Source organism: Caretta caretta, chromosome 5 (assembly GCF_965140235.1).
Source record: "Caretta caretta isolate rCarCar2 chromosome 5, rCarCar1.hap1, whole genome shotgun sequence".
NCBI classification, from domain to species: domain Eukaryota; kingdom Metazoa; phylum Chordata; order Testudines; family Cheloniidae; genus Caretta; species Caretta caretta.
The window spans coordinates 50241695-50258165 of record NC_134210.1 but is presented as its reverse complement, the minus strand read 5'-3'; the positions used below and the strand labels follow the sequence as shown (position 1 = coordinate 50258165).

Genomic DNA, 16471 nt, shown 5'->3' with positions numbered 1-16471 from the left:
ATTGAACAGAACCCGCGCCAGACCAATCCCTGCGGGACTCATTCCATGTGCCCTTCCAGCTTGATTGTGAACCACTGATTACTATTTTAAGTCCTAGTAATATAGTTTAAGGAGCCACCAAATAGTCTGACCTGTATATTTCACAGCCCACCAGCGCTACCCTGCACCCACATGCTAACCTAACAACTGAAATTAGGCCTAAATATTACAGCCGCTAGGAGACTATACAATTACATGCCACAGGCAGAGAATAGAAGGGACTGAGGTGCACTGGCAGTCAAGGCCTATGTAATGGCAGGAAAATGATTAAGTGAAATATATCCAGATAATGCCAGCAAATAACCTGCACCCACATGCTGAAGAGGAAGGTGAAAAATCTCCAAGGTCACTGCCAATCTGATCTGAGGAAAAATGTCTTCCGGACTCCAGATGTGTGTGTGAAGTGTGTTTTGAGACAGATTATGACTTGCGAATTTGAGAGGCTAGATTGTGGTGGTTTAAAAAACAAAAAAACCATACACAAACACACCGGACACCAGGGTTTTTTGCTCTTTCAAATTGGTTAAATTATAACTTACTCCTCAATGAGTGCAGATGCTGTTGGTGTGTTTGAAGAAATATGATTTAGAACTAACTTTATTGTTAAGGGTGTTTAAAAAACAAACATATGCTTCATATCCAATTGATAAGTTGAAGTAATAGACTGGATTTTGGAGTGATACTCTATATAAAGATAGCCAGATATATATTATGCAATTGGTACACACTTCTAATGAAAATAGAAAGTTGCATTTGCATAGTTGCTATTTCCATTAATTGAGATAACTCAGAAAAAATTAAATGTAAATGTTGCAAAACATTCTTTACAAAAAACAAAACAAAAAAAAGCAAGTGTAGGCTAAGTACAAGTATGAACAATTTCAGTTCGAGGGGGTAACTTTTTCACAAGGTTAGAAGGTAAGAAGAGAGGCTTGTAATAAGTTCCTACACAGGCCTAACTTTAGCATTTTTTAATAATTGAGGTAAATGCTTCTTTGTTTTTTTTTAGTTTGAATGATTGCAGATCTGTTTAAACCTATTTCCCTGTATTTGGAAATTTTACTTACCAAATGTTCTGTGAAAGTCTCTCTCTCTCTCTCTCTCTCTCTAATAGGTTCACACTGATCTAGTTACCTTCCCTGCTAGGTTTGGGATTATGTGTTCATTTTTGGTGATGTCACTTTATCTTTATTAAATTGCTGAAAAGGAACAGACAATTGAGGGTGTCAAAAACAGTTAAGCATCTCCAGTGAAGTACTTGTATGTCAATCAGTGAGGAAGTTAAATATCTTGGAATCCTGAGATCTTCAAAAGTCTACAGGTGTTAAATACTGGTTCAGAAATTCAGTAGTGACTTTGTATGAACAGAATACAGTTCTGGGCAAGTAACTTTTCTTTTCACAACACTTTTTGAAAACTTACGGGAAGGGATATGTGTAATTTTAGAAAATAGGGGGAAAAACCCATAAACTCGCACTTTAAATTGCATTTAAGCATAATTTGAGTGCACTGTTTGCAACTATCTTTTTATGAATACCAACCAATATGACAACAGTAATATGGAAGCACAAAGTTTTAGATAATAAGCCAGTTCCGTTCTTATTTAATACTAGCTTAAAAGATCTAAGAAGCAACTTGAATATAAAAGCAAAATGTCTAAATATTAACTAGTAAATGTTCTTCCTTGGATTATTAAAACAGGAATTTGGAAAACTTTTTATTACATTGAATTTCCACATGTTCATCACTTACACATTTTGACAAGATGTCTGTGAAAGTTTAGTGGACCTGTTTATTTCTTAAATAAGAGTAGAAAAAGTCTGCTAAATCATACATTTATTTTTTGTTAATCAGGTGAGAGTCAACAACTCAGTAGTGAATGAGAGGTAGATAGATTGAGTGGGAGTAGGCCATGAAGGGCTATAAAATTGAAGACTTGTAATTTGTTCAATGTGATGATGAAGAGGGAGTCAATAGAAGAATGATAGGAAAGAGGTGGCATGATCAAAGCAACGGACTAGGAAAATGATCTTTGCAGTAGGATTCTGAATGGATATGAATAGGGCAAGATTGCATTGTCAAAGTCAGAGAGAAGGATGTGGTAATAATCGAGACTCAAGATGAGAGCCTAGACGCCGTCTGGATAGGAAAGACGGTATTTTAGAGATGTTATGCAGAAAGAACGAGCAAGATTCAGATATAGCTTGCATGTGAAGACCTAGAGAGAAGCCCAAATTGAAGATGATGCCTCAGTTACAGGTCTGAGTGACAGACAGGATAATGGTGTTGTCACAGTGATCAAGAGAGGACATAGCAATCTGGGTTTGGGGGGGGGGGGGGGATGAGATTAAAAGATCTGTTTTAGCTGTATCGAGCTTGAGCTGTTGACTAGATATCCACAAGAACTTGTTGGAGAGGCAGGCCGAGGTTTTAGTTTGGACAGGAAACAGCTGTGGATCAGAGAGGTAGATCTGTGAGTTGTCAGCATATACACCTCTACCCCCATATAATGCGGTCCGATATAACGCGAATTCGGATATAACGCGGCAAAGCAGCGCTCCGGGGAGTGGGGCTGCTTTGCCTCGTTATATCCGAATTCGTGTTACTGCAAGCAGTTCCTCTATGCCCCCCCCCCTTACTTGCAGCAGCCTCCCCGCCCCAGCTCATCTCCGCCTCCTCCCACGAGTGCGCCACCGCTCCGCTTCTCCTCCCTCCCTCCCTCCCAGGCTTGCTGCGCCAAACAGCTGATTCTCAGCAAGCCTTGGGGGGAGAAGCAGAGCGGTGGTGGCGCACTTAGGGGAGGAGGCGGAGCAGAAGTGATGCGGGGAGGGCCAGAGCAAGTAACCAGCGGGGGGGAGGGCGCAGAGGAACCACTCACCACCCCAGCTCACCTCCGCTCCGCCTCCACCTCCTTCCCTGAGCGCGCCACCGCCACTTCGCTTCTTCCCCCACCCCCCTTCTTTCTTTCCAGGCTTCCTGTGCCAAACAGCTGATTGGCGCGGCAAGCCTGGAAGGGAGGGAGGGAGAAGCAAGCGGCAGTGGCACGCTCAGGGGAGGAGGCGGAGGCGAGCTGGGGCGGGAAGCGGTTCCTCTCCCTACCCCGATATAACACGATCTCACCTACAAGACAGTAAGATTTTTTGGTTCCAGAGGACCGTGTTATATCTGGGTAGAGGTGTATATATGGTAGTTGAATTTGTGTTTGTGGGTGAGATTACCTACAGATAAAGTGTAGAGGGGGAAGAGAAGGGGACACAAAGACAGAACCCTGTGGTACAGAAAGCTTAGGGTGAAAGTGCAGTAGCTGGAGAAGCAAGTGGAGACAACAGTGGGATTTTTTTAAGATGACAGAGAGTACAATAAGTTGTATTGTGAGGGGAAAGAGCCAGAGGAAAATCGGAGGTTAAGGGAGGGGATGAGATTATGTTTGTGGGAGATAAGGAGATGGGGTGCGATCACGGAGACAAAGGGAGGGGTTAGAAGAGAAGAGCAGATGGAAAAAATTGCCTCTGTGACAGGGAAGAAGAAGGTGAGAGTTGCTGGAGGCAAAGTGGGGAAGGCAAGTTGAAGGGAGGAGGAAGGTTTTGTTTTGGAAGAAATTGCCAAGATCCTGTACAGCAAGAGATGTGGAGACAAGAGGAAGTGAGTGAGGGTTTGAGGAGTGAGTCAAAGGCAAAAATACAGCTGACATTGTGGTAATGGGATTCAATAAAGTTGAAGAAGCAGTTCTTCCAGTAGTATCCCTGTGGGTGCTCCATTTTAGGTGTGCACGCACCCATGCACCTTTGATCGGAGATTTTAGGTAGGCAGTACCTGTTTGACCTGTTCATGCACTTCAGGCCCCTTCATGTCCTGCACTGAGGATATATAGATCTGCACAGGCAAACAGTCCTCAGTTCCTTCTCAGCTGCTTTGGATATCTAACATGCCTGCCTCGTGATTAGCATTACTGTTTTTGCAGTTTAGTTTAGTTTAGTTTAGTTAATAGTAGTAGTTTATTTAACCTGGTAGTTATTTAGAAAGGTTTTTCATGTGATTACAATCTCTGCCCTCCACCTCCTCTAAAGGGAGCTCCTTGGGGGTGGTTCTTGCCATGGTATGCTGGAATCCCTGGAATTCAAATGTTGCCTCTCCTGCCGGGAATCCATCCTGGTTAGTGATGGACACCCTGAGTGCCTTTGCTGTATGGGAGACACTCACATACCCGCAACATGCAAGATTTGCATCTCTTTTAAAAGCTGATCAAGGAAAAACAGAGAAATCAAGTTTAGGCTCCTGATGGAGCAAGCTCTGCAACCAGCCTTGGATCTGGATACAGGGAACCCTACTGTACACTGGCCTCCAAATTTTATTAATGCCCCATCAATTGCTACAGTTCAGTCACCAAGATCCTCAACAAAGAATAACACAGTAGGTAGTGACTAAGCTCCAAAGAAAATAAGTTCTAGTTATTCTTCAAGTGATTGCTCATGTGTATTCCACAGTAGGTGTGCGTGCTCGCCACATGCACCGGTGCCGGAAGATTTTCCCCTAGCAGTACCCATAGGAGGGAGCGCCCCAGCGACCCCTGGAGTGGCACCTGCATGGTGCAGTATAAGGGGAGCTGCGCCCTTCCCCTACCCTCAGTTCCTTCTTGTCTCCAGTGAAGGTGCGTCAGAACTACTCTGCTCCAGCTTTGCTGTAGCTCGTCCCCAGACCTGTTCATTCGTTCAGTGTTGGTACTTGTAGTTAGTTAGCTGTTTAGTTAGTTCAGTTAGTCAGAGAGCCCTGGCCGGGGCATGCCACATGCCCCGGATTTTAAGTTGTGTGGCACTTGTAGGCCATCTACGCCAAGTAGTGACCCGCAAGCAGACTGTCTGCGCTGTTTGGGAGAAACCCATATTGGCGATTGTTGCAAAATTTGCAAGTCATTTAAGCCTCGGACCAAGAGAGAGGGGGACATTAGGCTCCGGGCCATTCTCATGGAGTCGGTGCTGACCCCGACTCTGGTGCACCACTCTGAGCCGGCACTGGGCACCGCTGTGTCGGTGCGCGGCGACCCTCCAGTGCCATTGAGCAGTCGGCACCACTCCCCATCCACAGGGCACGCCAAGAAGGCCAGAAAGACGCCACCTTTGCAGCGGCACCGAGGAAGACCTGGGACAGAGGCTAGACCCATGTTGGGCAGTCCTCAATCCCCACCAGCCTCTAGGCGTCTGACTCACATAGAGCAGAGTAGCCCGGCCCCTTCGGAGCAGGCCTTCCTGAATGTCCGGGTGCCATCCACATTGGAGGCCCTGTAGGCGGACCGGGACATTATGTCCATGCCAGTACCAGGAGCACCGCCGATGTCGGCCCCATGCTTCAGGGGCAAGCCACTGCTGGGATCTCCGCAGTCACCCCCAGCTCAGTACTGGTCTCGGTCCAGGGAACATTCCTAATGCCATTCGCCGCCCAGCCACTGTTCGGGGCAAAGTCCCTGTGGATCGCCCTCAACTGCCACCAGACTGTCTGGTTGGGTTCCGTCAGACAGAGACTTGGCACCGCTCCACCTCGAGGAGCGAATACCGACGGGACCGAGGCAGGCATCGCCAAAGGTCCTTGTCTCGGAGGGGTTATCGCAGCCGGTCATGGCACAGACGTCGACACCATTCCCGCTCGGAATCCCGCTCCAAGACTCTGCCAAGGCATCTCCTCCGCAGCCCCGGGTGTCAGTTGCTGTCGTCTCGCCGTCGCGGGTTCACCCGTCAGAGCAGATCACAGAGCAGCCGTTACCGACGGTACTGGTCCTCCACATAGGGATCCGGGGACAGCAGTAGCCTGGCCTCCATTTGTAGTCATCCATCAATGGGCCAGGCCGAACAGCCGGCCCTGCTGGTGCTGCAGCAGGTGCAGTGGCACTGGGCGCCATGGCCGGCCCAATGGTACAGTGGGTACTGTGGCCCCTGATGCAGTCCCCTGTGGGGGCTCGCTTGGCGGCCGGAGCCTCGGAAGCACCCTCGGCCTCTCTCTCCAGACCGCTGAGGAAGGAGTCGGTGGGACATACATCCTCGGCACCGTGCTCAGAGACCAACCAGGTGGTGGATCCTCTGGTGCCAGTGGACACCCAGAGTACCGCACCGGCCTCCTTGCCCTCCTTGGATGAGGCGATTACAGCCCCGCCCCGCTCCGTCCCACAGGAGGACTTCAGGGCCCACCAAGAACTCTTAAAAAGGGTGGCATCAAGCCTCCACCTCCAGGCAGAGGAGATGGAGAAGGCCTCGAACTCCCTGTTTAATGTGCTGTCCTCTTTGGCACTGGTCAGGGTAGCCTTGCCTCTCAATGAAGGGGTGGCAAAAATTTCAAATGTCCTGTGGCAAACACCTGCCTCGTTGGCCCCCATCTCTAAAAGGGTGTACCTGCCAAGGGACACGAGTACTTATACACCTACCCAGAGCCCAACTCCCTGGTGGTCGAGTTGGTCAACCACAGGGAATGGCAGGGCCGGCCAGCCCCTACCCCGAAAAATAAAGATTCATGGAGGCTGGACTTTTTTGAAAGAAAAATGTATTTGTCCTCAAGCTTCCAGTTACGAGTGGCAAACCACCAGGCTCTCCTGTGCCAGTATGAGTTCAATCTGTGGGGCTCCCTGCCCAAGTTCAAGGACTCCCTCCAGGAGCGCGATAGGAAGGAGTTCAAAGCGCTGGTGGAGGAGGGTACAGTGGCTGCCAGGGCAACCCTGCAGGCAGCTTTGGATGTGGTGGACATGGCCGCGTGGTCCATGGCCTCCGCCGTGTCCATGAGAAGGGCGTCGTGGCTCCTGCTCTCTGGGCTGTCCAGCGAGGTGCAGACTTCCATGCAGGATCTCCCATTTGATGGCAAAACTCTGTTTGCAGAGCAAACGGATTCAAGCCTGCATGGCATGAAAGACTTCTGCATGACCTTCCAGACGCCGGATCTCTGTGTTCCGGCTCTGGCTAAACCTAAATTCAAGCCGCAGCAGACTCCCGCTCGGGCCACCCACCTGAAATGAGGCCGCCCATAAGAAGTCGCGGGACTGTAAGAGGCACCCTCAGAGGCAGTCTCTGCCTGCCCCCCAACCTGGGTCCTCCAAGGGCAAGGAGGCAGGGAAAAGGCGGTTTTGATGGGACGCTCGGGGGCGCCCTGCCAGTTCTCATCAGGGATGCACCCTCAGTAAAGCTTCCCTTCTCCAATCAGTTGTGTGCTTTCCTCCCGGAGTGGTCGCGGCTGACCTCGGACCTATGGGTCCTCAACACTATCTCCTGGGGCTACACCCTCCAGTTTACTTCCTCCCTGCCCAACCATCCTCTGTCTCTCCTGGGGGACCCCTCGCACGAAGCTCTGCTCGCGCAGGTGGTGGGGCCGCTCCTGGCCTAGGAACAGTGGAAGTGATGCCTGGGGAGTTCAAAGGCAAGGGGTACTACTTCTTCTGCTATTTCCTTATCCCAAAGGCCAAAGGGGGACTCAGGCCCATCCTGGACCTGCGAAGTCTGAACCAGTACATGGTGTAGCTCAAGTTCTGCATGGTCTCCCTGGCTTCCACCATCCCCTCCCTGGATCCCGGGGACTGGTATGCTGCCCTCGATCTGCAGGACACGTACTTCCACGTTCATATATTCGAGGGGCACAGACACTTCCTCCATTTGGTGGTGGGGCAGAATCACTATCAATTTACGGTCCTCCTGTTTGGCCTGTCCACTGCCCCTAGGGTATTTACAAAATGTATGTCGGTGGTAGCAGCCTACCTCAGGCACTGGGGGGTCCAGATCTTTCCCTATCTGGATGATTGGCTGGTCAAGGGCAGCTCCCGGTCGCAGGTGAGGGATCTCATGATGCTCCTCTTGTCCACATGAACCGCTTTGGGCCTGTTGGTAAACAACACCAAGTCCACGTTAGTCCCAGTTCAATGCATAGAGTTTATCGGGGCACTCCTGGACGCCTCGTCGGCCAGAGCCTCCCGCCCACCGGACAGGTTTGAGACCCTGAAGGAGCTCATCGACACGGTCATAAGGTTCCTGGTGACAACAGCCAGAGCGTGCCTCCAGCTCTGGGGTCACATGTTGGTGTGCACATACATGGTCCGTCACGCCAGACTCAGGATGAGGCCCCTCCAGCGTTGGTTGGCCTCAAAGTTCTCCCAGGCCAGGGACAGGATGGACAAAGTCCTCCCCATACCCGACTCGGTGATCGTCTCCCTACAGTGGTGGTCCGCCCCAAGTAACATGCTCCAAGGGGTCCCGTTCAGGGACAGGGCCCCATCGCTGGAACTGGTGTCCGATGCGTCGGATCTGGGTTGAGGGGCCCATGTGGGGAACATTCAAACCCAAGGCCTGTGATTGGCTCAAGATCTGAACCTGCACATAAACATCAAGGAACTCGGAGCGGTACGGCTGGTGTGCGTGGCCTTCCGCTCGCACCTGGAGGGCAGGGTGGTCAGAGTCCTCACGGACAACACAGCCTCGATGTTCTATATCAACAGGCAAGGCGGGGCCCGCTCCTCTGCCACAAAGCCCTCAGGCTGTGGGATTTCTGTATAGCCCATGACATCTACCTAAAGGCCTTCTGTCTACCAGGCACCCGGAACGCCCGGGCGGATCGCTTGAGCAGGGACTTCTCTCAACACGAATGGTCTCTCCACCCAGAAGTGGCTCATAGGCTTTTCCGAGTGTGGGGGACTCCCCAGGTGGACCTGTTCGTGACTCGGCAGAACCGGCGCTATCCACGGCTCTGCTCCAGTGGGGGACTGGGAAGGGGCGCTATCTCCAATGCCTTCCTCCTGTCCTGGTCAGGCCACTTCCTCTATGCCTTCCCCCTGTTCCCACTGATCAGCAAGGTCCTGGAAAAGATAGACAGACAAAGCTTGGGTTCTCCTGGTTGCCCGGCGTGATCCAGGCAACATTGGTACAGAACCCTCACGGGCCTCGTGGTTGCTCCGCTGTGGCAGTTGCCATTCCATCCAGATCTGCTCTTCAAGGACCATAGTCGCCTTCTCCACCCCAGCCTACCGCGTGGCTGCTCAATGGCTAGGTAGGGAGGAGAGGACATGCTCAGAAGGGGTTCAGCGCGTCATACTAGAAAGCAGGCGGCCCTCCACGTGCCACGCCTGCTTGGTGAAGTGGTCCTGGTTTTCTAGATGGGCGGGTGAACGGGGTGTCTCCCCGGTGGCCGCCCCGATCCAGCTTATCCTTGACTACTTTCTCCACCTTAGAGCCCAGGGCCTGGTACCCTCGTCAGTCCAGGTGCAACTGGCAGCCATATGGGCCTTCCATCCACCGGTGCAGGGTCACACGGTACTCTCTCAAGTTATGACTGGCCAGTTCCTTAAGGGGTTGGACCGTCTTTTTCCGTATGCTAGGCTCTCGGTCCCACAGTGAGACCTGAACCTGGAGTTGGCCCATCTCACGGGGCCCCTGTTTGAGCTGCTAGTCACATGCTCCTGGTCCCACCTCTTGTGGAAGATGGCCTACCTGGTCGCAATCACGTCAGCCAGGCGGTTCTTGGAGCTCAGGGCCCTGACTTCTGAGCCTCCGTACACAGTTTTTCATAAGGACAAGGTCCAGCTCCGCCCACACCCTACATTTCTCCCGAAGGTGGTCTCTGCCTATCACATGGGTCAGGACATTTTTCTCCTGGTCTTCTGCCCCAAGCCCCACGATTCCAGTGAGGAGCGCCATCTCCACACTCTCTATGTGCAACAGGCTCTGGCTTTCTACCTCGAGCAGACCAGGCCGTTCAGAAAGTCCTCACAACGGTTCATCGCCTCGGCTGAGCACATGAGAGGTAGGTCGATCTCCACTCAGTGGCTTTCCAACTGGATCACTTCTTGCATCCGTACCTGTTATGACCTGGCGGGTATTCCCCCTGCCACCGATTGTGAAGGCATACTCAACTCGAGGTCAAGCCTCGTCGGTTGCCTCCTTGGCCCAGGTCCCCATTCAGGACATTTGTAGGGCTGCCATATGGTCTTCGGTTCACATGTTCACCTCGCACTATGCAATCGTCTCCCAAACCAGGAATGATGCTAGGTTCGGCAGGGCTGTCCTGCGCCCTGAGAACTTGTGAACTCCTACCCGCCTCCAACAGATATAGCTTGGAATCACCTATTGTGGAATACATATGAGCAATCACTCAAAGAAGAAAAGACAGTTACCTTTTCTGTAACTGGTGTTCTTCAAGATGTATTGCTCATGTGTATTCCACATCCCACCCTCCTTCCCCTCTGTCGGAGTTGTCTGACAAGAAGGAACTGAGGGTGGGGGGAGCGCGCAGCTCCCCTTATACTGCGCCATGCAGGTGCCACTCCAGGGATCGTTGGGGCGCTCCCCCCTACGGGTACTGCTAGGGGAAAAACTTCCAGCACCGGTGCATGTGGCGGGCACGCACACCTATTGTGGAATAGACATGAGCAACACATCTCGAAGAACACCAGTTACGGAAAAGGTAACTGTCTTTTCTCCTTGTGGAAAACTTCCAAAAAGAGCCAGATCACTTCAGAGACCACGTGCTCCAGAGGCTGCAGGTCCCCAGGGATGTTCCATGGAGGCTCGAAGCTGCTCCAGTACTGGGAGCTCTTTGAAGACTTCCAGTTCCTCGAAACACCATTGTACCAGTCATACCTCAGTATTGAAACCAAACCAGATATTGTTGAAGCAGGATGAATCTAGCAAAGACTCCACTCTATTTCACAGAAGCATGCTACATCTTCACACTCCCTGCGTTCTGTATCTGAATGAATATCCAAGATGTCTGCACCTGTATAATAGAGGCTGTGTATGTCATCTGTACTGGAGTCATCTGGACAGACCTGTGTCTCAGCAATCAGTGCCTTCGGTACCTGCCCCATCTTCCAAGACGAGGCCACCAAAGCAGGCAGTTCCCTTGGTAGTGACACCAATTACTGCAGACCCTTGACTGATTTAAACTAATTTACACCAGTTCCATAAGAATTTAGATATTCTAGAGACTTATTTATGTCAGATGAGCTGGAATCCTCCTTGTTAATAGGAACCAAGCAATTGTCAGTACCGTGATCTATTGGGTCACCGAGACCATATCTTTCACTAGTACATCCTAGCTCTTCAGTACCGACTGTGTCAGATAGGCAGTTGCATTCACCTCAGGTATCTGCTCCACCACTGGATTTTCAAGGATGATTCCTCAGACTCTCAGATTGCTTTGGGAATCCCCTGACTATTCTACATCAGACATTCCCCCGTCTTTCTACCATGAGACTGAAATCTCAGGGACAGTCTCATACCCCTCCTTATTGGCATGATCAGGGTTGGATGCCATCTCCATTGCTTTGTGGTCCACCTCAGTGCCCGTATTTGGATCTGTGGGCTGTTTACTTCCAGCAGTTCTCAAAGCCTCCCAGTTGCTCCCAAAGGGACCATGGGGGGAGACATGCTTCTGTCTCATTACTCCCTCCTCAACAGCCTCAGGAGAAGTCTTTAGAAGACCAGGAAGCTAGAGTGGACAGGGAAGACAACCGGCAAACTAATATTCCATCATCCTCACTAGATGAGGCCATAGTTCTGCCAACACCTTCTCTCGCTGTTGACTTTAAGCAGTTTCAGGAGTTGATTCTACTACAAGAGGTCCAGGAGTCCCAACATAATCTTTTAGACGTTTTACTTACAACGGCTTCTGGCAGGGCGGTTCTACTAGTGAATCCCACAAAACAATCTGGCGCGCAATGCCCACTGGCAAATGGGTACACAAGAAATATTACATACAGGTAAAATAATTCAGATCCATGCTTCTAGAGTAGATGCTTCTGTTGCCAGCGCAGTCTTGTTTTCAGTGTTAGATCTAACTTAGAAGCTCTCACCTTCATCAAGGGATACTGCTCAGGAGTCACCTACAGTGGAGCATCCATAGGGACACTTTTGAAGAAGAGCTTACTCTGCTTGGGCAATAACTGAAGGAGTTTGAGATGTGTGTCCCTGTGAGTCTCTGCTACCTGCTCTCCTTCCCCTCTGCTTTGGAGTCTTGTATGTCAGGATTTCACAATAGGGAAGGAACTGAGGGCAGTTCTCCCATGCAATTCTTTATATATCCTCAGTACAGTCCACAAACAGGACTAGAGTGTATATGCAGGCTGAATAGGCATTGCCACCAAAAATCTCCTATCAAAGGTGCATTGGTGGAGCATTCAGAGACCCATATCCTGGAGAGTTCCAGTTACAACACAAGGAGAGTAACCTCTCCTTTTGCTGAGAAGATGGCAGAACTCATAGTGGAGAGAACAAATTCGTAGTGGAGGAAGTCAGCCTGGTCATGGGATTTTCACCAGAGATGCTCTCCAGCATGAGAGCAGGAGCAAAGGAAGCAGATATTGGGGGTGAACTAGGGCTTGGGGTTGGCAAAGCAGGTTTTGTGGTGGGAGGGAGTGGTAAAAAAATCCAGGGTAGAGGAGAATGAAGCATGGAGAGTCAACAGCCACATCAGTGGAAGAAAGGAAAGAGAGGGCTGAAAGAAGAGAATTCGTAAATGCTGATGGAATGGAAGTCATGAAAAGGCTAAGTGACAGGATATGGGGATGGGGGGAGGGCAGGGCTGATGGGCAATGCTTAAAAAAAAAAAAAGAAAAAAAAAGTAATGGTTGGAGAGGGGAACTCAGCAATAGAAATTGGAGAGCAGTGCTTATTGAAGACCCAGTCAAGTGAACAGCCCTTTTGGTGAGTGGGAGTGTTGAACCAGTTAGTTTTCTGTTTGTCTCCACAGATATTTACAAGTACAGTTGCAGTAATTGCGTTTGCAAAAGTATGTATTGTATGAAAGCTTTTCAAAATTGTACTTCGAAAGAGCCGCTAGAAGTTAGTTATGTAAGTACTATATAAATTGCAGTAGTAACTAATCTTCAACTATACTAGAATGTGAATTTTTTAAAATGCTCAAATGGTTGAATGATGCATTGTGATATGATAGAATATCTTTCTAAGTATACTACCTAGCTAGCTTTAGTGTATCCAAAAATGTCTGCCTTCCTCTTACACATTTTATTAATAACTGTGGTTCAGATCTGGAAAGTAAACTGTGTGTTGATGATTATTTTTCTTGGCCAGCGTATCTAATACTGCAGTCATAACACCACAGTTCACTAATTATTTTAACTACATTAACTGTTTTCGTCATGACTCTAATTGCTTCTTTTACTACACAGAAATTTCAAGACATTGAAGAAATGCATCTCCTTCACATGAAAGAGATTGTAGAATCTTTGTCAAATACTGTAAAAGAAATTCATTTACAAATAGGCCAGGTGAGTTTATTTAAATTAATCTTTGTATTAATCTGACTATAAAATTTTAGATTTGTTTCTTAGATTATGAAAAGTCATATATCACTTATTGTTTCGGCAACGATTGCCAGTTTTTGGTCCATGACATAGACTTGTCTTCCACTAGAAAAAGGAGAAATGTGCCAGCAAAAATTTTTTCCTGTAACCTTATGGTTCACTTTATGACAATACAAGCTTTGAAATTGTCACTTTATGACAATACAAGCTATGAAATTCAAATGTATAGATGCCACAACTATGATAATGTATCACTCTTTTGCAGGACTTTTTTTTATTCCTTCAAATTGTATAGACACACATCTTAATATATAGGAGCAACATAACCAGGGAACTTTGAATTTTATTACTTTTGAGCATGTAAAATCACAGTCTTTATGTTGCATGTGTTTGCATATATCTGTGGCTTTATTCTTGAGTGATTGCATGTTACAATAAACACACTGGGCCAAATTAATAGATAATATAAATGGCTGTATAAAGTATGTGTGGCCAAGTAAGTATAAATTATACTCTGAATGGGGTGTGTAGGGTTTTAGCAGGAAAACAACAAACAAGAGGGTATACACTTTTCTGTTTGCTTTTTCTATTACAGCCTTGTGCTCCCATTCTCTCAGTATGTAAATTACACCCACTTACTGAGGTGTAAATTACACCAGTGTTTAAAACCCTTCTAACTTTAGCCCACTGATCGTATTTATTTGTGTCCTCATAATTTTTATAAATTGAAGTACATTCCTTATGTACTTATACTTAATACATGTATGTGATGGATAGCTGCACTCGGTGTACATATAGAGCCACGAGGGATATCCTGCATTGTTGAGGATTATTCAGGGGCAGTATACACACTTCATTGATGATGTGTTCCTTTCAACCGGTATTCTTCAATCTGGCAAAGTACTCATTCCTTATCCAAAAGTATATAATGCTAATATTTCAGTTATTTTTTTAAATAGTTCAATCTTGATAAAAACAAAATGTTATCTATATTCTGAAAACTTAAAAAAAACAAAAAACAAAAAGCAAAATAGAATTTTATCAAACTCTGGAGCCAAACCTTATTTTTAGAGTTAGAATAAGTATGAGAAATTTAAGACACAAAATAGCATCTTAAAATAAATGTTCCTCATTACCCATAATCACAGTTTCAATCAGTTTCTGTAAGTTGCTGTTCTCCCTCATGACTTCTAAATTCTAATGTTTTTTTTTATCAGATTAATATTTGGAAGGCTCTGTAAAGAATGCAGCTTTGGTTGATATAGAAATAGGATTATAGGTTAAGGATGAAACTGAATAAGATGATAGTACAAAGAGGTCTGGGTTCTCTCATATTGTTCCCCTTAGTATACCTATGCTATAGGAATTTTAACAGAAGGATAATATCTAAAAGTTCAACACTGTGTAGAATTTCAGTATTCAAGATAGTATGTGTTTTTGAGGCATGAAAATCTCAAACGTTAAATGATTGATCCTCTCAGGCAAATAGGGTTTTGTTTTTCTCATTTCTGGGCAGTTACCCCCTGTGTCTGAAGACCATTGAAAAGGCTTCTCTTTTAGTTCCTGCTTTGAATAAGTTCTGCAAATTATGAATAAACTTTGGGTATTCAGAATTGATTTCGTCTTTACTTAAACGGCCTATTGCCACCTTTAGACTTCCATACTCTTCATTTTAAGGACTTTTAAAATAGTTTGTCTAATTGGGTATACCAGGTATTAGTGAAGTGGTACAGGAACTGACTATTGAGAGTCATTCTAGAGAGAATGATCAGTCTTTTAATTTTTAGAAAAGGGGGAAAGAAGGGGATTATCCCTGCTTTTAGACAGTTGTCAGTGCTCTGGTTAAAAACCACCATAGTTAAAAAAGCCTTCTGTGATAAATGAAGGGAGGCGTAGCTCCCTTTTATGCAGCCAGCCAGCCAGTTAGCTATAAAATCCCTCTTAGTAGCTATTCTCTACTTGCTTTACCATGAAGGATTAAAAGTCACTGCTATGCATAGGTAAAAGGAAGTGAGTGTGCACCTGACCAAAAGAGCCAATGGGAAGGGTAGAACTTTTTAAAATTGATTCAAGACTCCCCTTTTGTCTGTTTGTCTGTTGTCCTCGGGGAGAGGCAGACAGGGCTGTAACTATGCTGTAAGAAGCTTGGGGCCAGGCATGAAAAATCTAGGTATCATATCTAGAAGCTCTACTTATTTGAAATCTCAGATATGTAAGTAAATCAGGAAATGTCAAAGAAGATGATGCGATCTTTATCTCCTTTTATTTCTTTATGGCTTGTGGACTCCTCTGTGCTAACCCCAGGTGCTTTTGTTTTGCTTGTAACCTTTAAGCTGGACCTCAAGAACTTATTCTTGATGCTTAATCCTTGTAGCTGCTCTTTTTAAATCTAGCAATAGCCTAAATTCCCAAATGTATTTTCTTCCTTTTGTTTTTTAATAAAATTTACCTTTTTTAAAAAAAGATTTGGATTTTTGTGTCCTAAGAGGTTTGTGCACATGGTTTAATTAGCTGGTGGCAACAGCTGATTTCCTTTGTTTTTCTTTCTCAGCTCTTCCCTGTGTGGGTGTGTGTGTGAAAGGGCTTGAGGGTACCCTACCCTACAGGAAGGAATTCCCAAGTGCACCTTCCTGGGTTCTCAGAGGGTTTTGCACTTGGGTGGTGGCAGCATTTACCAATCCAAGGTCAGAAAAAAGCTGTAACCTTGGGAGTTTAATACAAGCCTGGAGTGGCAAGTATTAATTTTTAGAGTCCTTACTGGCTCCCCGCTTCTGCACTCGAAGTGCCAGAGTGCCAGCCTTGACACCTTCTTTGATAGTTGATCTTCCAAATTTTCATTCACTATCAAACCAGGATACATTTTTCATGAACATTTTCATGACATTTTTTTCCCTTTTTGTCCAAATTTTAAGTTTCAAATTGTTTGACCAGCTCTAATAATCAGTTATGCAAAAAGCTTGTGGATTTTTGAGTATTTGAAAAATTTCAATCAAGTTTAGAACATGTTACAGTACAGAAACTACAGTGAGCATATAAAGTGATTTACTAATGGATCCAGATGTAAACTCTCTACTCTTGCTTCTTTTGCTTAATTAGCAGCATTCCATACAGTGGATCGTAGTAATCTCTTAAAACACTTAGCCCCAGTATGAC

The 16471-nt window shown here is 46.9% G+C and overlaps 1 protein-coding gene across 5 annotated transcripts in view; it reads left to right on the top strand.

Annotated features, from left to right (window-relative positions):
- Positions 1-16471, top strand: part of FCHO2 (FCH and mu domain containing endocytic adaptor 2) — a 234000-nt gene that overhangs the window by 88750 nt on the left and 128779 nt on the right. For 3 of the 5 annotated variants that reach the window (XM_048849325.2, XM_048849326.2, XM_048849323.2), the window contains exon 7: positions 13184-13282. The exons of the other annotated variants lie outside the window; for them this stretch is intronic. In XM_048849325.2, the coding sequence (XP_048705282.2) occupies positions 13184-13282 (99 nt within the window). The remainder of the gene's footprint in view (positions 1-13183; positions 13283-16471) is intronic. 5 annotated transcript variants of the gene reach the window in all.